Raw genomic sequence first — 27,343 nt, 5'->3', positions numbered from 1 at the left:
TCCGTAGGGGGCGTTTGTGGTTTGCAGCCTCCCTTGGTATTTTCAGTTTTTCAGTTGAACTTTTCTCCCTTTGTGACCTGGTAAACCCACTGACAGTGCAGTGCGCAGTGTACTGCTGCCTCCCTCAGAATATTTCCATTGTGTCTCTCACGCAAAAGCCAGACCGAAGGCACTGGTTTCTTTTCTGCTTTTGACTCGCGAAGGGTTCAAACCTGCTTCAAACCCACCACAACCACAGCGTGTGTCATACCCTCGCATATTTGGACCATAACCTTTAGTTTTTTTGTTGTTGTTGTTTTTTAACTCTATCAAAGTTGGGGACCATTTCATGTCATATCACACAGAGACTTGATGATGTATTTTGTGACGTGTGTTTACTGGTTCTAACATGGCGCCCTCCAGTTTGTCAGGCAACCTTTGGAAAATCTGAAAAAACCTAGAGTCGATTGTGTGAATATCTGCCTTATTGACCTCTTCCTGACTGTAGTGGTCTCTGCAGAGAATTATGCTTAGTGTTACAGGTTGTCAAAGTAAAACCACTTAGGGCTGTTGTAAGCCTGTTAGGACTTCAAATAAGTCATGTTCACTGGACCGGAAAACTAATGACCTACTGTTCTTTTCCTTCTTTGCAGTATTTTCTTATTTTTTATTTTGTCATACTATCCAAAGTCGTGCATGGAGCCTTTCTGTAATGTTAACATTTTACAATGTTGTCATGGCAATGGTGAGGAAAGATGCACTTTTTGTTTGAAAAACTCCCTTCCCTTCCCTTGTAGAAACACTCCTGTTCATACATTAGCACCAGTCTCAATCCCCTTTCACATACACGTGACCCTAAACTGTGTGCAGTGTCCACAGTTCAGTTCCCGTTTCTTTTCTCATGTCTTCGGGCTCTCTCCTTACTTTGCGGCTTTAGCGACATCGGTTCATCGGAGGATAGCTGACCTAGGTCGAACTGAGGCTCTCTCCTGCTGAAGCGTGACCTGGTGTGGCTCTGTTGGCCCTGTGCCAGAGGGCCAGAAACACTTCACAGGGGGGAATGTGTGAAGGTGATGCTCCCCTTACAATATCCATATACAGCAAGGACACTGGTTACGGTTTGCCTGTCTGTTTCAGTCAAGCCTTTACGGCTTAGCACAGTCCCAGTCATTAGCCCGGATTCAATGACCTTCACTAACGACCTTAACTTTGACTCACAAGCGTATGTTTATCATTGGCCTGGATTCAATCAACATGCTTCTCTAGCACTGACTTACAAAATGAAGGCAACTTGTTTTTTTCTTTTCTTCACAAACACAGATTATTGAGTTCAGCAAATGCCAAAATAAACTAGCCGGTTATTTAGTGTACAGTTCAATGTAGTATATTTGATTAAGTATTAGAACTTAACAGTCATGTTTTTGGAAGAACAATGACTGTACAATATATGTGCATGTGTTCGAATTAATCCAGTTTAGCAGTTTATTGAAATACGGAATATGAGTCAGATAATTCTAAATATATCTTTTGAGTTCCGTGAGTGTCAGGCAACTAGTGTCTCAGGTTCGAAAATAACAGCAGGCGGTGGTTGTATTTTAAAGAGGCGTAATAAGAAGTACAAATTGTATCAATGAGAAGATCATTGTGCTTCTTTTATGAATGGGTGCTACTGTACATTCTATGCAGAAACCAGGAAAATGATTACATTTTGTCATGCCAGAGTTTTCCTACAGAAAGAATCTGAGTTAGCTTAATGAGGCGGGAAATTACAACCAAGGATTACAGCATCTCCGTGGCAACGCTCTGGTGTTGCTTTCGGCAGTTTGGGCAGTGATGATTTGTCAAAAATGTACACGCCGCGTGCGTAACGGTGAGTCAACGCAAAGGTCTGCATCAGGCTCCTTTGTTCGTCTCCGTTTGCTTTGATCTCCGCTGGCACATATTAAATAGGCTAGCCGCTAACGCGCGGCGCGGGGTGGTAGCTGTGCTTATTCGCGCTGAAATAGACGTTCAGCCAGCCACAATGCAGTCGAAGTTGGCATTGCTTCCACGCTAACGGCCACACGCGCTCCCACACACACACGCGCTCCCACGCACACACGCGCTCCCACGCACTCACGCGTGCTCCCGAGGAGCCCTAGCGCAAAGAGTGGTGGGAGGCTCGACGGAGGCGGCTGACTGTGTCACCTCTTTCCTGTGAAGACAGTTTTTTCCGCTTGTTGGTGATTTGACATTTGAGAAAGGTTCTTCCGTGTTTGTGTTTAATATTATTTGCTTATAGCATCTCGGGCGTTGCGTGGGTCCCCTCCTTCCTTCCTTCCCCTAGCTTCCCCCCATCTCAGCAATCCATCAATAATGCAGCAGCTAATCCCGCCTCCAATCCGTTCCTGACAAGGGCCTTTCGGCCTGACCAATCATGACACTAATGAGCTACGGAGCACGCCGTCAAGGCGGACGTTGGTAGAGGACCTCCAGGTGGCGGAACACGGCAAAATAATCAGTCGTTCCTTCGCTGCTTTCAGGAGTCAGAGCATCACTTGGTTGTTTGGGTTTCGGTGTTGCTTGTCTGCGTGTGTGTGAGAGCGGTCTACTTGCGGTCTCTGAGAATTGACCGTCAGTCGAGAGAGGGTCATCAGTCATGAAACTTGCTTGTCTGTAGTGACCATCAGTCCAGCTGTTTTTGAGCCATTGGAGAGGAGAGAGGAATGTTCTCCAGGTGGAGAATCCTTCTCTATCCCTGGATAGGATTATACCGTCTATATTCTCAGAGAAGCTGATGCAGAAATATTATATTAGGTCGTTTCCTCTTTAAGTAAAAAAAGGGAAATATGTATCTTGCAAAGCTCCCCGCAAAGCAAAAATAAATAAATAAATAATGTGTGTAAGACAGTTCCTCTTTCCAATTTTGTTTTTGAAAGTTGGTACTGTAATGGAACATGCATCCTGTACACACCAAATATATAATTAAATATATATAAATATGTTCCTCAAAGTAGGCGCTACATTGAGTATGTTTTATTGCAGGTGAATTAATTAGGTTAATTACCCTCCCTTAGATCCCTTATATATCTGAAAATATACTGTATATTTATGTGTGCTAAACCATATAAGAATATAAGAATCATATATTTCATGTCTCCCTAGTAATAATATGGTGTCTTTCCTCTCATATGATGGCGTGTTATTTCTTATGTATTCAAAATATGTTTCCAAATGTGCATTAAAAACCATTTGATTATGCATCTTATATTTAATATCACTAAGTGTAGTTCAATCAGAGTTCAATTAGAGAATTCTGATTCCAGTGCTTATCCAGACGTTAATGACTACCACAAGATTTGAGCCAGATGATTTTCTCATTACGTCTCACTAGGTTGATTCGGATGCATTTGGTCCACTCCTATATATTACAGTATTTCTGTCAGAATGCCCAAAATGAGATATACCTGAATGTTGATGCACAGTTAGAAGAAACCCACACTGCAATGCTGTATAATATACATAGATACCAGAGTACATGTCTGTTAGCATGCACACTGTGTTATAATGCCCTCTGCTGTGGTTTGCTGTATTAAACCTCCGTAATCAAGTAACTCTAGGCATGAGACTGACTAATCACTGTTGCTAACCCTTGTGGCTTAAGGGCACCCACAAGTGCATCTTACATGGGTGAAATGTGCGAATGTCGCATATTACATACAGCTTTTGCCAGAGTGGGTGGAACAGACGGGCATTTAAATGTTAAGAAGTAACAGACTGTTGTTTGATTCTTCCTCTCTCTACAATGGGCCATTTAGCAAGCTGAAACATCGTCTTATCATTTATAATGCTGTATGAAAAAGTGATGTGAAACAATGATCATTTGAAGTGAAGTACACCACAGCTGACTGAAGCATCAGATTATCTGAAGTTTAAGCACGCTGATGAATGAAGCAAGCTCTTTACATGATAACAACTCGGAGTCCTGTATTATTTTTATTTTAGACCCCTGCTGGAGGTAAAGGATAGCGCTATAGATAGCCTGGTGTTTCTGTCACATGTCTCGTCTGTTACCATATTAAAAGCTACTATGACTCACTCTGGTTTCTGACCCACAATGTGGGAAGTCATGATTCATGCAAGCTGCATTTTATCAGCCAGGGGCCCGAAATACTCCAGCACACTGTCACTCCTTCGTACACTGTGAAATATGAAAACGCTCCTGCTCCTGCTCCGGGTCCCGATACTGCTGTGTTGTCTTTTTGGTGGAATACCTGCTGCGCTGCCGTGAGACTAAATTTGTACCCTACTGGTGACTGGAAATTTATTGCCACGGCGTTGAAGTGAGTTGAAGACAGAGTGAAGAATGATTTTGTCTGCTAAGCTATCATTTTGAGGTAATGCTGCGTTCATCTGTATTCTTTGAACAGAACAAATGTTAGCGACCTAGCTTATGTTTCATTACAGGAAGTGATGTGAGTACTTTTTTTCATTCTCAGTTCACTAGAAATATGGTTTAGAATATCTGTTTTTTTTTTTTTGTTTGTTTTTTTTTTGTTTGTTTTTGCTGAGGCAGTTCTGACAGTATATATAGAACTGTAACAACAAAGCAGGCATTGTGTAGTCATTGTGTAGAATTTTTTGAAACATCAAATACCCTATGAGAGAAAAAAAGTGAAAATCCTTGAGGAATCATACTTCACTGAGCTGGCATTCACACCTTTGCATTTAATGTTAATGCTTAGGTTGCACCTGATTTGCATATATCCTCATCGCTTTCTCCAGGTTCATGCAATTGCAAGTGCTTTGAGTGAACACCATGCGTGGTGTTGCTTAGTTTCTCCTCTACTGAGCTTCACTGGCAGGCGTCTATTTCATTTCTCACATCGTTTTAAAGTGTCGATTGTCACATTTGCAGTAATATAAGCGAGAATGTTTGCATTAGCCCAGTGTGTTTCAGAGACATCAGTACCGCATCTGTGAGGGCTGGATCACCCAGGCCGCTCATAGATCTCACTGCATAGGCCGCTGTGCATTTTGCAGCTTAATTTGTTAGCGTTTTCCTTTGATGATCTTAATGGAGCATGGCATTATGTTCCCTGTTTGTTGAACCAAGATGGCGACCCCGGAGCGTGTTTGCTGTATTGATTTGCGTGCCGAGCGCTATACCCCGCTATACGCCTGTCCGGGATGAAGGGCTCTGACGTGTCTCTGATCTAAAATGCCACGATTGTGGATCTGATCCTTTCATCCCATGAGCGTAAAACGCACGTAAAGTCTCACATTCTCCGTGCAAGAGTCTTTCAAGTCCTGCGGGTTTCATGGCATAGATAACAGCGCCGTGATGACAGAAGCTGGCTGAGATGTGCCACTGACTCCTGGCCTGATGTTCATTTGAAGGCATCGCATTATCAGATTATATTATGGTGCCAACCTTTCATATCAGAATGCAAACGACATCATTTTGAACAGAATTCTGCAATGTATGTTTTTCACATTGTATTGCCTATTGTGATCACTAGAAAGATTGTTTTTCCATTTTATTTTGATTTAATTACATACATTAAAAAATTGTTCAAATGTTAGCATGGCCCCTTGCATCTCTTCAGCTTTCGCAGTTGGGTGTTCCTTGTTCCAACACTTACAGGCATTGATCTCTCTCCTTTTGTACCTTTGAGAGTTTGCCTAAATGAATTCATTTACATGATGAATATTCAAAAGCTGAAATTTTCATTGCATACAGTAGATATATATCTCAGGCTGATCTGCGCTGAAAACGCAATTAGAAGCTCTTTATTCTCTCTGCTTCTGGGTCTTGTTTGATGTCTTTGTTGCCATCAGCTCCACTTATTGCGGGGCAGGCTACTGTTTTCTCCCAGTTGCCCTCTCGCCTCCAACAGCAATTATGGAGTGAAAGATCTAGGGTGCCGTTGCGAGATGGAGCAGGGCACTGTTTTCCTCCTGCTCCGTCTCGCGACGGGAGGATAATCTTGTTAGCGTTAGAGTGCAGACGGTAAGTGAGGGAGGGTGAGCGTATATGTGGACGCATGCATGAATGCTTGCGCACCTGCTTGTGTACGTGCCTGCGCGTGCGTATGTGCACGTGCATGCATGTACAGGGGACAAAGGAGAAGGCGGACACCTCTGCTTTTAGCTCCAGGAGGCCAGCGAGTCGGCGTCAGCAAGAAAACGACGGGGCGCACACCGCACGGCTTCCATGACAACAACAAGGCACCGTTGCTCCTATGGCACCGGGGATTGGTCAAGGTCTAAAAGGCACGGCCATTGCTAAACCCAGGACCGGACCGGCCAGGATCGGGATCAGGATCCCAGCCCCAGGAATTACAGGCCTCTGAAACCCCCCCCCCCCCCCCCGGTTTTAATTTGCGAGCCGCACAGGCACGTCTTCCCGCGTCCCGCGGTTATTCAATGCCGTTGTCCTGCGCGATTCGGCCACCTCGGTCCTCACGCATGAATATTTAAAGTGCTCCAGGCAGACCGGTCAGAAAATTGACGATGTGCCGTTTTCGCCCTCGCCTGGGGATCGAACCGCAGGCAGACGATCTTATTGATTTGTTTCCGGGGCCAGAAGACCGTGAATCCATTTGCAGATTAAGTTGGACTTAATGAACCCCGGCAATAGCATATCTTGACTTTGCAACCGCCGCCGAGCGTTTACCTTGAACTTTCCGATTTCCCCTTCTGACTCATCAGCATGCCCGGGCGGTGTCAGTCGGCCCTCTCCGTGCCGTGCGCATTGTCAGGGCTGTTTAGTGATTTTTCGGTTTCGGTCCCACGCGATGGCGATAAAAGCTTCCGAAGCTCAGACCGAAATTTTACAGAACTGTTATTACAAGAGTCCCTCTTAGTTAATGAAATTGAAAAAATTGGGGGGGTTTTTTTATGCGCTTCGTATTACTAATACGTCTAGGACGTCGTGAAAAAAAAGGAAACTGGGTGACTCTGAGGGTGACTGCATCCCGGCTGAGGGTAAAGGCTTGGACAAACGATTGAGTCAGTCCAGTCCGGCGAACAAGTCGCATATTCAGCTTGAAGAGCCCCCGGGGGCCCCCTGACAAAGGCAGTACTGACACCTCCACGTGCGTGATCTCACAATCAATGTCAGCATCTCATTGGCCTCACGAAAAGCCAGACGGTTTCACTTATCTCCTGCGCCAACGGCCCGTCTTGCACGCAGGGAGAGTGATGTCACCGCCGTGTCTCTGGCCGCAGATACCCGGCTGGAAAGCCCCACAGCGAGGCTGACGTCTGTTGTACAGTTTTTTTTGTTTTTTTTTTTTCTTTTGTGTGATGTTAGCTATTTCATTCTCAAACAGCTATGTAGGACTGGCGCATTAGTAATACTGAAACGACAATCACGGTTTTGAGTTTGTCTCAACAGATAATATGAAATGAAAACCAATTCGGTCTTCGACGTCGTTTACTGTGAGCTGCGGCCACATAATCACGCACTTTTATCGCGCTTTTCACTTTCATTGCAAAACATTTTGTTGCTGGTCCTAGAATATAGACTAAATATTTTCAACATAAAAAAGCCAAGTTGTTCACCTATAGAGAACATATTCTCCATACGTGTATAAAAACCTCTAATCTAATCTGCATACAGAACAATCAATAGCAAAAGTATGCACTAAATTATCAACTAAACCTTACAATAAAAATAGAAATTCATCAATATATTTCCCAAAAACGTAACATTCACTTTTCATAAAGCACAAATATACTGAACGTGCTTTGTGAGGAAGAAATGCTAAAGATTTGCTGTTAGTTTAAACAGTGTATACGTTGAAAATATTTCCATGTATACCACAGGCACTTTATCAGAGCTTCATCACACAGAATTTCTGCTGACGCTAGGCAAGACTGCACACATTGTTCACAAACATGAAGACCGCATTCTCTTGAGATGGCAGAACAAAGAAATGCAGGGTCAAGATAAATTAATGAAAGTCAGAAACCATATGTGGAATTACTCTGAAATAGGGCTTCTCTGTTTCCTGTGAATCATATTGGTGTAAGTTTGGTTTAAACATGCCATAATTTTTATATCAATAATTTGGTATGCAGTAAGATTTTAGAAATCGTGTTTTCACATTTATATAGATTATGTGCTTTGTATGTGTATGTGATTTTTACATTTTTGTTGTGATATCATTGCTCCCCACATTGTCTAAAGCCAATTGAGTAAGGTCGTGTGATTGGTTAGGTTGTTGTTGTGGTTGTTGTGATGTGATTTCACAGAAGTCCATAAGAAGCCACTGATTTGTTAAAAGCACTTTTAAGTTTGTCTTTGAGTTACTGCATAAAATGGTGAGTAAGCAGCTTAACTGACAGGTTAACATCGCTGATGAATTAACGAATGCATATAATAGTGTGTGGGGCTCCAGTAATGTCAGCACAATGTGTGTTTAATGTGTAGGTAACACGTTGTCTGAACATATGTGCCCAGCAGTACATATATATGCAGTCATATATTGGCCACAGGATACAGCGGTTGATATTGATATTTATAAGTCTGCAGTCATTTCTGTTGGAAGCCTTCAAAATTTCCAAACTCTCAGGGCTATATAGATGTGGGGAATGCCCCACCAAGTGGTATACATGTTATCCTGGTGTGGTGCACTACAAGAAAGAGCATTTATTGGGCTATCACTATATAAGTAACTCCATGCAATCAGCTCAGCTATTTACCTGTTAAAATTCCAATAGTTATACTGAACCTTTGTTCTCATTTTGGTTGTGTTCCCTACATGTGTTCTCAGCATTCAAGACAATTATTTCCCAACAAACGTCTGTTTGTGTAAGCATCAACGCAAGATAATTGCATAGTTTAATCACACCAAACCGTCCCTATTGCTGAATTTACATTCAGGTTAGATATTGCTCTGCTCTGCCTGTTGCTACTTTGTTCGGCTTTGTGCTGTTTCTCTACAGGCAGAAATTAGTTACCTTACGGAAAGGCAGAAATGCGGAAAATAAAATTAAAGACAATGCCGCTCCTGGAGAAAGATAATGAATCCGTTGGAATTACAGTGATCACATGGTCATGCCTTCTGCCTCTAGGGTAGCAGAATGGTAAGGTTATAGGTGTGCGCATACACAGAAAGATGAAGGGTTCACGCTCGATTATTCTCTTTGTTTTCCTGACGTATTTTCTTGGTCTCACAGATATGACACTGAACATTGCGATGAAAATCTTTTCTTTTGTATCAAGCTGTTCACTCGAAAAGAGCTGAACACCATAGGGAATTACTTTGCAATTATGTTCTCCCACAAAACTTGTGTCAGCAAAATGGTGAAGTCATCATTCAGCGCGAACGCCGGTGTTCCTGAGTAATGTCAAAGTCTACCAGGAGAGTGAACGGGCAGAAGCCTTGGAGATTGGGGTGGACGGGAGGACACAAATGGCCCCCCAATCCTCTCCCGGGCGCCTCCTTGGATGGGACAACAGGGCATCTCAGGGTGACCTGCCCGGTTAACTATTTAGAATAATCAATACGTACAAACAGCGAGACGTCAAGAGAACAGAACAGACAGGGACACCTTGAAAAGTCTGGTGTACCAGAATCATTCAAACCTCTGTCTTCAGACCAGCATGTTAATTACAGTCTACTGTACTCATTTATAGAAGACTTTTTAAAAAGAATACATTAGCCTTTAATGATACTTCCCCATCATTGTTTTTTTCTCATTTATTTTTTATTAGTGTTTTATTCCCCGAAGGCCTCGTTTAATATCTGCAGTTTTACTCCACTTCGAGCGCGTTGGTTGTTAGTACTTAATTCCCAAAATTGCAATAAAAGCTGTGCTCATCCTGACAGTAATTGAAGACATCTGGTAGGAATCCTTTTCTCCTAATTGTACATGGTACCCCGGGGGTCCCGTATGTTTCTTGTTTGTTCTGCCTTCTGTATAACTGTTGAAGCAAATGTGTTAAAGCATTGGCCAAGACTTGGAGAGCCCACTCTCTATTACACCCTATTACAGTGCACACCTGAAATGCAGGTGAATGAAACACACACCATGAAGAATATATGATAGACAATGTAAAATAAATCAGGTTCACTACACTTCTTTTAATACATTCTATCTCAGTCCAGTAGCAGTTCAGCATGAATTTGGATCCAATTATTTATGTGTTTGTTTTTATGTATTTTCTTACTTTTCGTTCATTTTATTGGAAGTCACGTCATTTTAATGGTTCATAACATTGATACATGTCTCTGACCAAACATTGTGATCCATAAACATAAAATCCTTTACCTTAGGTTTAGAAGGACAGCTGCATTGTGATTTCAGTCATTAATATATCAATACAGTTTGTTGCTAACCATGGAGTCCAGCACTCATGGAAATATGAATATAACATTCACATTTATGCTCTTTGAAAATGTATAGATTTTCGCCATATTAGGACCCACTAACAGGCCAACTGAAGTTCATCCTCTTTGATGCGTTTGAATGTGGAAAGACTCGCATTCACAAAATGGACATTGTATGTTTGTCTGGTCATTGGCCATTATGTTCATTGGGTGGTCAATTAAGTGCTCGCTATGATAAATGTGTTCAATGTGGCCTCTTTTTTCCTGCTTACAAAAAATTTACAACATAAAAATTTGTTAAATTAAACATAGTAGCAAGAGGATTTAATCAAAGCCTTATTTTCTTTAATTCATTTCACTCACTCATTGACTATAAGTACTCCAAGTCCCTGTATCAGGCTAGATTGCTTTAGCCCTGCAGGTGTTTCCATATAGATTTTACAACAGAAAATTCCATGGCCCTGTTTGTTGTGAAGGAACCCAAATTAATTATTGCTAAAAAGAAATTTTTTAAAAAAGGAATGTTTTTTTTCCTATCCCTGTTTTTTATGTTGGTGCTTCAGTATGTGTGTGTTAAGATAGCTTTTCAGTATTTTCAGAACATTTTTGATGGCCTGATTCCACACCGTGAATGAATCCTTTGTGATGTTAGACAAAAAGACTGACTAGTTTTTTTTTACGGACCAGTAACAAGGCAATGTGTTAATTTCGTGGGATCTTGGCTTCAGCCAAAGCATCACCTAAAAGCTTAATTGCTCTGCTTAATTAATGCTTAATGCCTCTGGTATAGTGCCTTATTGTGCATTAAATCATGAATATGCTTGAAGTGAATTCATTTGAAACCTTTGTCACTATACAAGGATACTCATTGACTTTGCATTCATATGTTTGTTGTATGTCGCTCTGGATAAGAGCGTCTGCCAAATGCCTGTAATGTAATGTAATGTATTGTGCGCGCGTTTCCCGTTGACCGCCATTGTGTGCTGTATGAAGGCTCCGCCTCCAGCTCTCAGCTGACTTGTAGCGGGAGGAAGCCCTGTCTGGTTATAATAACAATGCTCTCCACGCCTCACTCGAGGAAGCAGCCCTGTTGGAAACAACGTGCGGCGGCTGGAGGTTACGCTTTCTCCAAAGGGTACTGTCATCTGCAACGCAAACAAACCACACATGGCCTTGAACTGCAGGGCCCAACACACTTACACTTAAACTTCAGTCTCTCGCACACATAGGAATCTTACAAAAAGTCAGGCATTTTCAAAATCACAGGTATTGGTCCCAAATGCTTGAATTACAAAATGGGTTTGTAAGAAGACTTTATTTAAAAATCATCGCCTGTTCATATAATGTGGGACAGCAATAACATAGACACACACACACACGCATACTAATACAAATACGAGACAATCACATCAGAAAAATAGGTAAAGCTTATTTGCAATTACAACTGAATGTGTCATCCAGAACAAATTAGACAGCTGTTAATGTTTTTCTAATGAGATTGCTAATATCAGTGAATAAGCATATCCATAACCAGCAAAACCGTATCTGATTTGTTAATTTATTTAAAACAAAATTATGCTGCGCCGTGTAGTATTGTTAAAAGTGCTGGACACAGTGTGCATTCACTGGTTTTCATTAAAGCTTTGTACATAGGCTATGCAATTAAATCTTTCTGCATTTGAGTGCACATTTTACCAGTGGGTCTTTGGAACAAGAAGATTAGTCATAGAACCCTATGATTAATGCCCAGTGGAGCTTGAATGTAATGAGCCATTGAATCAGATTTTATGTCAGAGTGGCTGGAGGAAATGTTTTACTCTACGACAGACTGGCATTTTCAAAGAATCAAAGGAGATAAATGAGCTCCTTCTGTAGACAATATCGAGGAATTGAGCTGACATACAGCAGTGGAATGTGAGCAAAATGTATTATTATAGACCTAATCCAACTCAATATGCCTCACTCAGTTGCTGCTTAGGAATAATTCAGTTATTTGGAAAATGTCATGAGTCCCTTCTAAAAGTATGCTCTATCACACACACACATGTATGCACGAATGGGTATACACATAAATCACCTAATTCATATTTGCATTCTTTATTTGTACATGTAATACAAAATGCACACACATTGCATTGATCTATTTGTGCTGCCATTTTGTTGTGGCATTTTTTAAAAATCACCTTTTTTTCCTCTGTAATGTATATTGTTGATACTATAGAGTGTTTATAAAACGTATTCTACATGTATGGGATGCGATGCACAAAGGGGGGAGTGCATTAGAGAGGCATATCCAGTGTGTTGTCATGGTATCGCGGCTGTGGGTGTAGGGGGTGACGTCAGAGCTTCGACTGGAGCACGTGACGCCGCTGTTCCGAACGCCGCGTCTCAGCTCTTTTTCCCGCGGCAGGGACCGATGAGAGCCGTCAGTCAGACGCTTTGTAAGCCCGGGCGTGAGGCGCGCGTCGTTGGAGCTTCAGAGCGCGGCGCTCCCGCGCACCGATGCACCTCCCCCCCCCCCCGGAGAACCGCGCGTCTTTCTTCATTTCGAGCTCGACGTGAGAACCGCTCGCTGTGAAAAATAAAATATAAATTCCATGAAATTTCCGGTTATCGCCGTTGCACTCACCGCTTAGATTCACATTAATTGGTGTACTTAGCATCTAATATGGAGTGAAGTGGTCTGGCAGCCATCGTGGACAAGCTATAGCTGGTCCTTCACCTCAAGTGCGGCTGCAGCTATTCATAGGAACGAAGGTGCAATTATTTCAAGCTTCTGACATCTGTCAATTTTTTAAATTTGGGGTTGTATTAAAATGTTCTGTTTGATACACCCGCCATTTCACGCCGTCGTTCTGTAATGTAGGCCCATATGCTGGTTCACGTCGCTCGATGAACGCAATTAGTTACGCGCCGTGTGATTCAGACGGCGGTGTGGAGTGCATAGTCATGCGCGCGTTATTATCTCTCGCGTTTCGGATTCTCCATCAAGCGGGGGGAGGGTGAGATGTCATGTGATCCGGCAGCGGGGCGGCTGTCGGGAGCCTGTTGGGGCTTTATGATGACAAGGCGCTGAATGAGCGATCTGATGAAGCCGCTGATAAGAGGCCATTAGTGTCTGGCTCAGCTCCATCCTCGGAGTGCGACGCGCACAAATCCTGATGCTTCCGCCGCCGCCGCCACGCTCAGATGTAAAGCCCGCGACACACCGTAACCGTAGTTACGAAAGGGCTCTTAATTCAGCCTCGTTTCGGATTACGGCGACGGTGTCTCTGCGCTCGACAGGAAAGGTTGTGAAGGCTGCTAGTAGGTAGGCCTACACCGGAGCGTCAAACTGCTAGCTGTGCCTGCGGGACCTAGCGGCGCGCTGGAGCGCTCGCTCTAATCAGCAGCCCTGTGATTCGTCACGCTGCTGAGGGAGAGAGCGGCGGGAAGCCCTGGAGCCGGCGATGCTGAGCGACGCTGTCGGCGAGTGTCGGAAACGCGTCAACCGTGCGACGCTTTTGATCTCCGTCGTAGTTATATTCACAAAGCCGCTGGACTGCTTCGAATAGCAAGAGCCGAAGATGTCCCAGAAACAAAACCGCCTAGCGTCAGTCATTCTAATCAGAACACATCAGGAACCACTCACCCTTCTGCTTCATCTTTCTGTCTTGATCAAATTTCTTTGACAAATGCTGTAAAAGAGGCTAATGGTTGAAATGCTGCCCCTGGCAGATATCCTCTACAACAGTGGTAACCAACCCTGCTCCTGGAGATCCACCATCTTGTAGTTTTTCATATCAACCCTAATATGGCACACCATGAATCTACTAATTAGCAGCTCACCAAGATCTCTAGCTGTTGAATGAGGTGTGCTGTGCTGGGGTTGGTGTGAAAACCAACAGGACGGTAAATCTCCAGGACCAGGGTTGGCTACCACTGCTCTACAAAAATTCTGAGACGAAGATTAGGAAGATAACTGGCGTAATCACTGCAAGTGCTTATATGTTGGCACGGATAGTTTTTCTTCCTCCATGGGCGTGCAGAAAAGATCACCCTTTGAAAATGATCTCAGATTTTTTAAGCAGGTAAACGTCACTTCTCTAAGATGGATCCTGAAACCTGGAGCCTTTGTCAGTCAGAAGGACATTACTCAGCAAAAAAAGGGGTACACGCACGGCAAGTCGGAATGAAGCTACGGCCCTTTCTTTCGAGGCAATTAAATTCCGCCGCCATTTTTTGATGACGACCACAAATCTTCGCTCTCTGACTCTCCGCCTCGACGAGAGCGAACACGGGTTCTGCTTTGCGGCAGGCCTTAAGTGACAGGAGAGTGCCTTAATGAAAGAAAACCATTCCGTTACTATCCGCGACAGTTAAGGGAGCCTCTGTTCTCACACATTATTGCACTCAGGAGAGTAACAACTACAGGAGGTGTGAGGAGGAGTGTCCAGGTCTGGCCCTGTTACCTGCTACTGCACCATGGGAATGTTTCTGAATGCCTAGTGGAAGAGCCAAAGAAACGTCTTCTGTACTGCAGCTTTGACTCCCAAAATCTGTTCATTTAGTCCATTGTGCCTTGCTCATTGGCATGTTTCAATGTAGCCAGTATCAGTCTCTCCTTATATTTTTTAAGTTAAATAATTATTCATGTTTACACTCTCCAAAATTGATGGAGGAGATTTCTGTGATTAGGTGAACTTATGAACATTCCATAACATATGGAATATATTATGGACATGGACTAACGGACATGTATTCATTCACCCAAAATAAGAAAACATTGGGGTAAAAATGGCTATGATTCTTATTATTGATATGAATCGGAATCACAGTGATTAATTATTATAACAAGAGACATAGCAATAGATAACTATAATAATAATAATAATCATCATCATAATAGTCATAATAATCATAATAATAATCATAATAATGCTCTGACGTCCTCTGTAAGGACATGTCCTCTGTTACATACGTCTGGCTGTAGGTTGTGTGAGGGTGGAAACCCCAGCAGAAAGACGCAGCTTTTCTTGGGACTGGTTTGGGCATACGTTGTGTAGGAGGTATGTTGTCATGCGTTTCTCATTTAGGAAGCCGGCCACGCTGATGTAAATTACTCACTATGCAGTTGGCCGAGGCCAGGAATTTTGCTGAAATATGGCGAGGCACAGTCCAGCCATGCCCTGCGAAAACTCCTCACCGCGTGTGTCTAATGTTTATGTGGGAGTGAGCAAATACTGTGTGTGTGTGTGTGTGTGTGTGTGCATGAGTGTGTCTAATGTTTATGTGGGAGTAAGCAAATACTGTGTGTGTGTGTGTGTGTGTGTGTGTGCGTGTGTGTCTAATGTTTATGTGGGAGTAAGCGAATACTGTGTGTGTGTGTCTCTGCGTGTGTGTGTGTGTGTGTCTAATGTTTATGTGGGAGTGAGCAAATACTGTGTGTGTGTGTGTTTATATTCTGAATGTGTGTGTGAAAATGCAGGATAAAAAGAGCAGGGGTCACTTTGAGTGCATTAAGTGGTGGTACAGTATGGGCGCTTTTGTGGCCAGGGTTATGTGAGTGCAGGGCGGTGATGTCAGTCCTACGGTATGCGTCCACCCGCTGTGAGTTAACTTCCCCCCCGTTTTTTGTTTTTCTTTTCAGGGCGTGAGCGGAATGTCCGTGGATGAGAAGCCTGAAGCCCCCATGTACGTGTATGAGTCGACGGTTCATTGTACCAATGTCCTCCTGTGCCTCAACGATCAGCGGAAACAGGATATCCTGTGCGATGTGACCGTGCTGGTGGAGGGAAAGGAGTTCCGTGGCCACAGGGCTGTGCTGGCCGCCTGCAGCGAGTACTTCTTGCAGGTGCTGGTGGGACAGAGCGACAATGAGCTGGTCATCAGCTTGCCTGAGGAGGTATGTCACATTTCCCCTAGTAACACCGAATCAATAAAAAACAATGCCCACCCTGCCTGAAGAAGGCCCATTGACTGCAACTTGCAGGTCCAGTGGTTGCATTTAATGTGTCCCTGCCTGTGCAGTAGGCTTTTTGCGCATTCTCCAAAGTGAGTGCCTTGAATCTGAATGTAAGGTTGTCTTTTAACTGCTTCACACAAATGAATGTATTGAATGTATTTGGCAAAGTAGCTTTGTTAGCTGACTATTTTGATGAGCACCTTTGTTTACAAATATTGCAATCTTAGGTACTTTTGAGGCACACCCATGTATGTACAGCTTTCCTAAACACAGTGACCCGTTCATTCAGATACAGCTTATCAAAGTAAAAAAAACGCACATGCTTCTTGCTTGGTAAATTCTTAATAATGTTTTAAAATACACCTTATGAAGGACTTAAATCTGCTGTATATATCTGGAGACATATAGCATGAGCAATGCTATACTTGCAGCCAGAAAAAATCATTTGCTTGTCAAATACTTGGTAAAGACAACAAAAACCATGTGTAATATTGACATAGCTCAAGAAAAATGTTATCAGGAAATAGTTTGGACAGATGAAAAGTGGAATGGTAAGCATGCGATCATTGTTACAAAATATATACATAAAATATATATATATATAAGTATGGTTGGTTTTATTCATCATATCGGGCGATCTGTGTAGGAATTACATCATGTTCTGATGTAGGACAATGATGGATGTGAATGGGTATGTATGCACATTCATACTTACACTCAAGACAGCATTCTCCTCAAATATGAGCCCCTGTTTATTCAAGCACTGTTATTCATGAATAGTCAATGACTATCGCTCTTCAGCTGGAGAGTGTAATTGTGTTTAATTTCTTATAAGAAGTCCAATAGCTAGAAAGGAATGCACAAGCAGTGACACTTACCAACAGCAGCACGAGAGAAATCTGGCAAGGTTACAATCACCAATTAGCACCTCTCCTGCAATACTTGCTAAGTAGCACTTGGCTATGCAATTTATGCTATCTCAGTCATTACCCACCTGACAGGGTCTCTCTTCCTCTGGCACTCCTCATTTTGTGCCTCGTGCTTCTTTGTGTTCACACACAAATGATGTGATTACAAGTTTCCTGCTGAAGTATTCACATTTAAGTTGCCCTTGAGAAAGCCAGAAAACCGGGATGCATACTATTTGAATGGATCATTCATGTGAGGGTTACAAGCAGGAACTGGTTTTTCTTTTTTTTTTGTTCTCTGCAAGAATACAATGTCTTCCTATTGAGCTAAATTAAAGATCCTTGATGCATCTTGCTCTTGTTCTTGTTTTGAAATGCTTCGGCTTACCTTGGAAGACGGTCACCTGGATAAAAATAAAATCCATTAAATTCTGGAGGTTAATTGTGCATAACCTCCATTGTGGTTCATGTCTGTGAATTTCGCATAGAATGGATGAGGTTTATGTTTCTTTCTGAGAAACATTCTTTCGAAGTCTCAGTATTAGTGAAGCCATCATCGCCTCAGTTTTTGTGCACTGTACAATAAGCTAAAAATGAAATGAGAAATTAAATGGCAAGCAAAAGCCTTAAAATGTAAACAATCAACATATGTTTTTTTCTAATCCACTATTAAAAATTTCCACATCCATATAACTGGCAACCGAAGGAGCTATGTTTACAAGGGCATGCAATTATAAGAGGTGGGTGGTGTATGAAATACTATTCGAGCTCAAGCACACATATACATAGATACAGAACCTTCCCATGAGCTCACACATTAATTAAACAGTTATTATACACATCGTTGAAACACTCACGCATAACTGAGTCACACATTATGGACATCAAATACACCGTTAAAATGTCTCTATTTGTCCTTTTATGTGTTAGGTCTAGCACAGACATAACAAAAATTTTAATTGTGTTAGGGAAGGCACATTGTCTTGAATCTGGAAAAAGATCCTCTAACATGTTTCCAAGTGTACTCTGTGAAGTATGCGAAGATGGTCTGTATTGGTTCTAACATCAATCAATATCTCCCCAGTAAACTTGGTGATCTAATTAGCAGTAATGAATATGTTATAAATTGTGGTGAATATTTGAGATACCTTAATATTGAATTCAACATTCAACATATGGCATATGTCCTATGATAAGTGCTAGCTAGCTATTCAAGAGTCTAGAGTCAGTGACAGTGACAGATTTCTAGCAAATTACTCCTGTTCCATCTTTCTCCTCCCAATTAGTGTATTCCCACTTGTTTCATCACTACACCATTGACTCCTACCTAACTGCCCAGGCTTATGTCCTTGGCTACAGGAATCTCCATCCACATGTGCATGTTCTTCCATATATTGGAAGGAGTGGATGGTGCAAGAATTTCATGTATATGTGTATTATTGCAAGGACTGGCCATGGTACATTCAACATGTTTACAACCCATAGGCCAACACCTTGACAGTTACACTCATTTGATTATCTCCAGCTCTTCTGGTATTTGATTACCATGCTGAATGCACTTTTGGCTAAACGTGTCTCAGAAACTGTAGAAACATGTTAGAAAATTGGAGTGTCATACAACTGCTGCCTCCTGCAACACCCCTGCCCTGCCTAAATTGTCCAGAACTAAACAAATTATGATTCATATATTTAATTTAAAAAAATAAAATAAAATAAATCATAGTTTTCGATAAACTTTTTTTATTATTCAAATGATTATTCAAACTATTATTCATTAATTTGTTTGTTTGTCGGTTCAATTATTTATTGATTTAATTGTTGTGGACAATTTGAACAAGTAGAAACTTTATCAGCAACGTATTTTGTAGCCGTTAATTGCCAGTGTTTCTGTAAATAGCGCCCTACAAATAAAATTGAATTGAAGGTGGTTGAGTGTGCCTGAGTGTGCTTGGTGGCAGCAACTTTGGTTGAGATGCGCTGGTTCACTGCTGAAATGACTCTTACGCCTGCACGAGGTGTCATCTCAGTGCAAGGAGATATATCGTTTAACGATGTCATCTCTCAGGTCGTTAGGTACCCTGTCATTTTCCACTTTTCAGTCAGCGGCGCGAACGAGGCGAACGCGGTTCACTTTCACCGCTGCTACAATGTTGGCGGTTCTCGCGGGACGTGGAGGCAGTAATGTGGAGAGGGTCTGGACCGCGCCAGTCTTATCTCGTATCGGCACGGCGGGCTTTCGTTCGCCCGGACCTCGTTAGCACGAGCTAGCCTCTTGGCTAGTCATGGAATACAGGCGATGGGACGGCGCAGCCTGTTTACAATAAAACGCAGTCGAGACCGCTAGCTTTGATCACCGGTGTCACTGAAGTGAAAACGCAGGCAGCCTAGCTGAAATATGAAACAAAGACAACCCCCTCCCCTTCCCCCACCCCAATGACCTTGATACTCCGGAGTCCCAGGGGCTGAATCGAGTCTGTGACATCATCTATTTTCTGCTGTGGCGGCTGGAGAGAGACCTGTTCATGAAAACAAGGCTTTTTTCGGCTCCAGATCAGAAAAATGAAAAGAATAATATATTTTTTTCTTGAGTAGAAAAACTGTTCAAAATAGGAAATGATGAAGCAGTTCTTTTTGAATAAAGTACAAAGTAAATATCATTTAGCATTAAATTCATAATAAAATGTTTGCAGTTGTAGAACATGTTGAAATACAATCTAGTGTTTTATTCTCAACACATATATTTGATTTCACAATTAAAATATCATGCTTTATGTAATGACGTCAGTATCAATATCATCTCTCTCACTCTCTCGGTCTCTCTGTGATATGATGAAACTGAGAGCAAATGCTCGTTCTCTTTCTGACTCAGAGTACAGTGACCTACTTGTACTGCAGGCTTTGGCTCTATGGCCAGCTCCGTTGACATATTATACTGTTTTACCCCCCGCAGTTCCCTTCAGATTCTTTTCCGTTATTGAAAAAAAAACGGTCCAGTTGAAATAGCGCGGCTGCTTTAGCCGCGGAATTAGCTATTAATTATCTAAGAGTATGCTGACACCCAATTAAGTCTGCTTGGGATATGTAGGCTACTCTCACAGCCCCAGAGCTCCGCTGTTAGAAATAACCGCGAGCCACTTACAAACGAGCCAAATTATACAGAAAACCGACACTGTGGGTCTAGAGCAGTCACAGTCAGCATTGCATTAACGCACAATTTAATACGACTGATTATGCAAATTGGGTAAATAGGCCATCAGTCTTAAGCAACACCTGGCTATCACGGTTACAACATAGATCTATTAATAAACCGCGTCAGTGCGGAAAGGACAAAGCACATTGCGTCTGCCTGAGACGACCGACACGGAATTAACCTTCTTTTCTTCCTTCACTGATTCATTCTTTCGTTGTTTAGAAGGGAAAAAAAAAGTTGCCTACGTGACACAAATGCTTTAGACCCTCTTATAATGGATTCCAGGCGCAGTGTTGCTGGTGGGTGAGGTTTTCAGGTATGGGGTACACTAGGACTTCAGTTGTGACCACTTGGCCTTGGGCTGCTCAGTATACAAGAAGCCGCAGCCATGATTCAGCATCGGGGCAGCGTGTAGACCTCAAACCGCCTCCTGTCTGTTAAATGCTTGCTCAACTACTGAGAGGGCTGTCTCGTCTTGTGCAACAGCAAAACATTCCCCCACCTCCTCGTTGTGATACATACAAAAGATTCAATACTGAATCGGGCTTGTTTGAGGGAACTACGGAACACTTAAGGAATTTAGCTACCTTGCAGGATTCACAGTTTAAACATGATAGGTTCTGTTGTCGTCTCTCCGCCTTCTGGGCGATTTGATTGGAGTAAAATCCTGAGAAGCGCTGGAGCAGGCTAATCTCAGGATTCACGCTCATAGAGGAAGTAGCAGCAGGTTGGCCAACCGTGGCCCCCAGACTATCACACATTTGCAGCTTATTAGACAGATGGAAGCAGCACCCTGCCACACTGCCTTCCCCTGCCCATCTCGGTGGTGGGGAGTTGGTGCGGTGGGGGGTCGCGGCGATCAGTAGACCACAGGCGGGAGGGGAACGGTCTTCAATCTGGGAGGAACCACATAGAATCTGCGTCTGTGTTGGTGGGAATAATTAGTAGTCCTGCCAAAGGCAACGCACACATGCAGAGTTACCCATGGCCGTGTTTACTGTGCTTCCTCTAAAGCCTCTCCATGCAAGACTCATGGGGTCGTAAAACCAGGACACCAGCGTGTCCTAAATAGAAACATGCAGGTTCAGAAGGAGAACCATGCGGGCCCCCCTAAATCGAGACGCTGAATCCCAAATATGAAAACGCGTCGGATGACAAGCGAACGTCGCAGCGCGTGTCTGAAGCAAGACACACCTAGTCCCACGAGGCGGCTCGAAACTCCAGTGCCCCACATCGCAAAAACAGACAGGCAGGCACCGTGGCAGAGAACACAGCGGGTCCTAAACAGACATGGGGAGTGTGGGACAGAGTAGTGTTCCCTGCATTCTCACCGTGTCCAGTAAACTGAGATGGGAGAGGATTAGGAAACATTGTAGCGGATTAAATGCAATCCCATGGGTGGGGGCGGGGGGGGGGGGGGTTAACCTCCACCCCCCCAAAAACAGGTCAGCAGTATCAGCATTTATGTATATACTGTATACGATCAACTGCTCCACCATCCGTGTGGGTGTCGTTCATTTAATTGCACAGGTTGGCTGAAAAAATGCATCGAGGTTAGGGGGAGTGTGTTTCCTTCTACGGCATGCTGCATTTGAATTGTAAAGCCCGGAAAAAAGCACAGGCTAACAGATGAGGGCTTGCTTGATCACAGCATGGGCCGTTGGGCGTGCTCCTCATTGCTATTCCGATGAGCGTGCCCGCGGGGGGGTTAAAACACAATCCCTGCGCCCGAAGAAGCGCTCTCCCATTAGCGGCCCGACGCGGGGCCTCTGTTGTTGGTATCCGAATTCGGAGGTTAATGTTAGTCAGCGAATTTGATATTACGGGGCCCGAGCAGATTCCACTCGAGAAGCATTGTGTTTTTCTCATGCGCGGCAAGCTTCACCGGTGCCATACATCGCGAGCGGTTTCCTCATTAGAATGCATGACATGCAGGAATTTGTTGGAGTGCATTTGCATAAATTAGCCGTTTCTACTACAGACGGGCAAAAAAAAAGGGCGGCGTAAGTGCTGAGAATTCCGTGGGAGAAAGGGGGGAGGGGGTGGGGGGGGGATAGCATTCCGCGGCCTGTTTTGTCGAGGGTTTTTTTGGCAGCCTTCCCGAAAATGCCGTGTGAATTGTGAGGATCTGCGATGTGTTATTCATACAATTTCCTGCGCTGTGACGGAATCGCCTAACCAGACGGGGAGCAAGCGGCAGCCAAAGTCCAGGGCGCTAGCATTAGCATAAGACGGCCCAGATCTGTCGCTTTGATTAATTTGTCTCTTTGTCTTCACTTCGCACAATAAGTGCTATTAACAGCTGAAACGCGTCGTATGTCAAAGTCTATCCGCTAATGACTAGAAATCGTGGTTTTATTTTCAACTTCGGTTTTCTTTTTTCTTTTTTTTTTCTCTTCGCGAGCTCTTCCTTTCATTTGGTATTCCTTTCTAGTATGGATTTTTTTGTTTTCTCTCCCCTCGCTCTCTCTCTCTCTCTCTCTCTCTTTCTCCCCCACTGCAGGCCTTCATTAGCCTGCTGGTTGTAACACCAGAGTAATCACATATGGTGCGGGGCACACATAAAGGCAGCAGCTGCTGATGCAAGCTGAAAATAGATCCAGCGTACGCTCAGCACTTTTCCCCAGCACCCTCCTTTATGAGCCTCCGTTCAGAGCCCGGGCCGGGCGGCCTCAGACTTATTTTAAGCAGGGGCGAGGGGGCAAGGGGGCGGGGGGGGGGGGGGTAGGGGGGTGACTTTCACCTTTAAAGACCGCCCCCCCCCCGGACACCGGGATCGGGACGGAGGGCCGACGGGCGGCGGGAACTCCCGCGGGGCGGGGGACGGACCCTCTCGGACGGCGGTCCGGCTCCCCCGGTCGGCTCCCCCTGGGCGCTAGCTGATGAAGCCGCGCGGCGAGGCAGCGGCAGAGGTGCTGCGCTCATCAGACGCATAGTGCCCAGTCAAAGGCCCACGCCCCCACCGCCCTCCCTTCCGCACAACACCACCCCACCCACACCCCCACGCCCACCACCACTACATCCCCCACCCACCCCACCCCAAGCGAGAGAGATAACGAGTCAGCAGCTTCTGTGGCAGCTCTGAGTGACTGAAGCCTCTGTGCTGTCTGTGAGCTCGCTCTCTCGTCCCTTTGAGTGCTTCTGCAGTCGCCTCCGCTGCCTAGAGGGTGCTTGAGCGAGGAGGGGGTTCAGGGAGAAAGCCACCCTGGTGAAGTTTACGCGCTGTTGTTGCCGTTTTGGTCTCGGGTCTGCTGTGACCACCGGAGAGAGGAGGGAGGGAGGAGGGAGGGAGGGAGGGAGGGAGAGAGAGAGAGAGAGGGGGGGGAGGGAGAGAGAGAGGGATGGGGAGGAAAAGAAGCAAAGAGAGGGAGGGAGAGAGAGAGGGATGGGGAGGAAAAGAAGCAGAGAGAGGGAGGGAGAGAGATGGAGGGAGGGAGAGAGAGGGAGAGAACTCTGAGGCATTCTCCAGGGTTGTGGAATGTGACAGGTGTGCTACTCTGGGTCACCTTCACTTGCACCAAATCAATGGTCTATCAAATGCCGTATACTGTTGTGTATGATGACCCTACTATTTGCAGGTGTGTTTATTTTATTCAGGTGATAGAGCATACATACCTGCAAAACATATAAATAGTAAAATTGCCCAGCAATAATTTAAAAATTGCATTTGACTGAAAGTGACATGTTCTGTTTTTCCTGATCAGGGTGGCGAATTAACTGCTCTCCAAGTGGAGACTAATATCATATTTCTATGCATGTGTCACTTTTTTTTTTTAATAAGTGTTATTTTAAGATTTTCGTGCTGTAACCATGGAGGATTCCAGATTTCTGCTTTGCTTCACAACAAAAAAAAAACGATTCATAAGAACTGTTGCTTGTTTTTTTTTCTCTCTTACGCCTTCTGTGTGTACACACAAGCTAGTTATGTTTCTTGTGGAAAAATCCACAAAGCGAATTCTGTGGTTTTGCGCTTGATTTTAAGGGGGGGAAAATCCTGTTTTACTAGCAGGGTGCCTGGCAGTGAGTCTGAAAGTGCCTCCTGCTTGTGTGGCAGAGGGAGAATATCATCACGGCGAGGGAGATTCATTGTGTTGTTGTTTCTGTAAACAATCACCGAACACAGCATTCTCCGCGCTCATTAAAAGCACATTGTTCTCCCTCACCTCGGGAAGCTCTGGTAAGTCATGTAGATAATCCAGCAGTGAGATATTGTACTGTCATGCAAACAAACAATGCCCCTCCATTTGCTGCGCGTATTTATTTATTTACCCTGGTAACGATTGAACCGCGCTGCGCTGTCAAGTCTGGCAGTGCAGGCGCACCTGGCTTTTATGTGCTCTCTAATTGCTTTTCGTTCCGACTTCTGGCCATCCATTATTGCTCTTCATTAGAGCGTCTGCCGTTAACCAATCGCACGGAAGGCCGCCAGCGTTCGCGGGAGGGTAATCGGTAGCTAATTTCGCGTTTGCGTCTGAAATGGGAAGCTTCCTTCTCATCGCTTAACCTGGCAGGACGGATAAGTGGCCCTTAGCAATCGTTAGGCTTAGAGAGATTCTACCTAGGAGTCTGTCGGTGCTGGAAACGGAGAACCGAACAGTCTCGACCGCCATGCGTGCTACGAGCATGAAGCGCGTGGAGTCGAAAGACTGTTAATTTTTTTTTTTTTTAAAGTCGGAATGTTACAGAGTTCATTGTTGCGAGAACGGGCGCGGGACGCGAGCGGGCGCCTCTGGCCGCTTCTGGGTTTTTTTTATTTACGAGCGCGTAGAACGTTCAGTGCTGACCCAATAAAAGATTAACTGGTGCTTTGCGGTGTTTGTTTATGGCCATTAGAGCTGTCGGGTTGTCTCACCACACTCCACGAGAGCCGAACAATGGCAGCGCCGATGGTAACGCCGCCAATTTCCCCTGTTTTTTTTCTCGCAGGTCACCGCCAGGGGATTCGCCCCATTGTTGCAGTTCGCCTACACCGCTAAGCTGCTGCTCAGCAGAGAAAACATCCAGGAGGTGATCCGCTGCGCCGACTTCCTGCGCGTGCACAACCTGGAGGACTCCTGCTTCCGCTTCCTGGAGGCGCAGCTGCGCAGCGAGGAGGACGGCCTGGCGAGGTGGCGCAAGGTGGCGGCGCGCCCGCCCTCGTCCGCCGCCCTGGACGACGACAACTCGGAGGACGAGAGCATGGAGCCCGAGGCGGTCCGGGCGGTCTCTCCGCGGGCCCGGCTGCGCCCGGACGCCATTGGCCCCTCCCGGCCGCCGGACGACGAGAGGCTGGCGGTGGCCGTCCCCGGGGACGCCGACGCCGACGGACAGCCGGACTTCGACAAGCACGGGGCCTCGGACCTGCCCCGGTGCCCCAAGTACAGGAAGTACCAGCGGGCCTGTGCCAAGCACAACAACAACACCTCCTCACACAGCAGTACCTCAGGTTTTCCAAGCACATTCAAGGAGGCGGACGGCGGTGGCGGCGGCGGTGGCGGCGGCGGCGGCGTCGCCCGCGGCAACCGCGGCCCGGCCCGGCAGGCGGTGGCCCACATCAAGGCGGAGCCGCGGGAGGAGGAGCCCGCCTCCCTAAGCCTGTCGGGCGACGAGCAGGACCCCCGGGAGAAGGACGGGGTGTCGGAGATGGAGACGGACGGCGGGGACCACAGCCCCATGTCCGTGGACCGGCCCAAGGGCGGCGCCAGGAACCCCACCTGCCTCCGCTCCTTCTTCAGCGTCGACCTCACCGCCCTGCCCAACGCCTCCCATCAGCTGCTGGCCAACAGCCGGCTCGCCTGCCCCCAAGACAAAGGAACCACTCAGGGTGACCACAAAAAGGACTACGGGCCTTTCCCCGGGGAGCTGGGCCTGCCCTCCGCCACGCCCCTCAAAGAAACGGACGGGTTCCCGCCCAGGCTGTCGCTCAAGTCGGCCTCCTGCGATGGGGTCTGCAAGCAGGAGGCGGAGCTGGACCGCCGCAGCGTCATATTCTCCTCGGGGGCGTGCGACCGGCTGGGGGGGGCCCCGGCGCACTCCTACCCCGGGGGCACCTCCCTGGACAAGGAGCTGTCCGAACAGACGCCAAAGGGCCTGTGGGCGGGGGCCAGCCAGTCCCTCCCCTGCTCGCAGGCCTACTCGCCCGGCGCCGCCCCCTCCGAGCCCCCCGCGCAGTGCCGCTCCCGCCCCGCCAACACCAGCTGCCCCGTGCCCATCAAGGTGTGCCCCCGCTCGCCGCCCTCGGAGACCCGCACCCGGACGTCCAGCTCCTGCTCCTCGTACTCCTACGCCGAGGACGGGAGCGGGGGGTCGCCGTGCAGCCTGCCCCAGTTCGAGTTCTCCTCCTCCCCCTGCTCCAACGCCACGCGCTGCCTGGCCATGGACCAGCAGGACCAGGGCGGGCCCGGGGACGCCCTCTTCGGACCGGCGCGCCCCAAGATCAAGTGCGAGCAGTCGTACGGCACCAACTCCAGCGACGAGTCGGGCTCCTTCTCCGAGGGCGACAGCGAGTCCTGCCACGTCCAGGAACAAGGGCCAGAGGTGAGTGTGAACATCACCCCCCGTTCCACCCAAAAGCAGGCCGCTGAGAGTCCTTTTTAAGTGAAGGTTTCGTCATTGTGGTTAATCTGCATATTTGATTTGACAGACAAAAACACAGCTAAAGCAGCGATGCTACGTGTAGCGCTTGCGCACTGGCGAAGGAAGCACTGGCGCATGCTCATGATTTCCTGTCGCTAGACTGAATTGAATTGTGAGTCATCTTTCTTCAGGGAGTAATTTTAGAATTGTGTTGACCTGAAAGCATTACTGCGACTATATCACCTGACCTGCAGAGGGGTTCCCCCCCCCCCCCCCCCAGGGCAGAAAGGCTGTATTAAGCCACGCCTTTCACTTATCGCTGGCTCTCCAGAGGACCTGAAAAGAGCCTTTATGGAGCATGCTGCAGACCCACTCAGTCTTTCCTCATGTAAACTGGAAATCTAATTTATGACTCTTAATTCAATTTCTGAAAATATGCAAGTGT

General features: G+C 45.8%; 1 protein-coding gene across 2 annotated transcripts in view; it reads left to right on the top strand.

Moving 5' to 3' along the window:
- Nucleotides 1-27,343, top strand: part of bach2b (BTB and CNC homology 1, basic leucine zipper transcription factor 2b) — an 84,099-nt gene that overhangs the window by 42,672 nt on the left and 14,084 nt on the right. For both annotated transcript variants that reach the window (XM_064339958.1, XM_064339957.1), the window contains exons 2-3: nt 15,931-16,185; nt 25,270-26,859. In XM_064339958.1, the coding sequence (XP_064196028.1) occupies nt 15,943-16,185; nt 25,270-26,859 (1,833 nt within the window). In that variant the 5' untranslated portion in view covers nt 15,931-15,942. The remainder of the gene's footprint in view (nt 1-15,930; nt 16,186-25,269; nt 26,860-27,343) is intronic.

This window comes from Anguilla rostrata, chromosome 6 (genome assembly GCF_018555375.3).
Source record: "Anguilla rostrata isolate EN2019 chromosome 6, ASM1855537v3, whole genome shotgun sequence".
NCBI lineage: Eukaryota > Metazoa > Chordata > Actinopteri > Anguilliformes > Anguillidae > Anguilla > Anguilla rostrata.
Note: the sequence above shows the minus strand (reverse complement) of the source record. Positions and strands in the feature narration are given on the sequence as shown.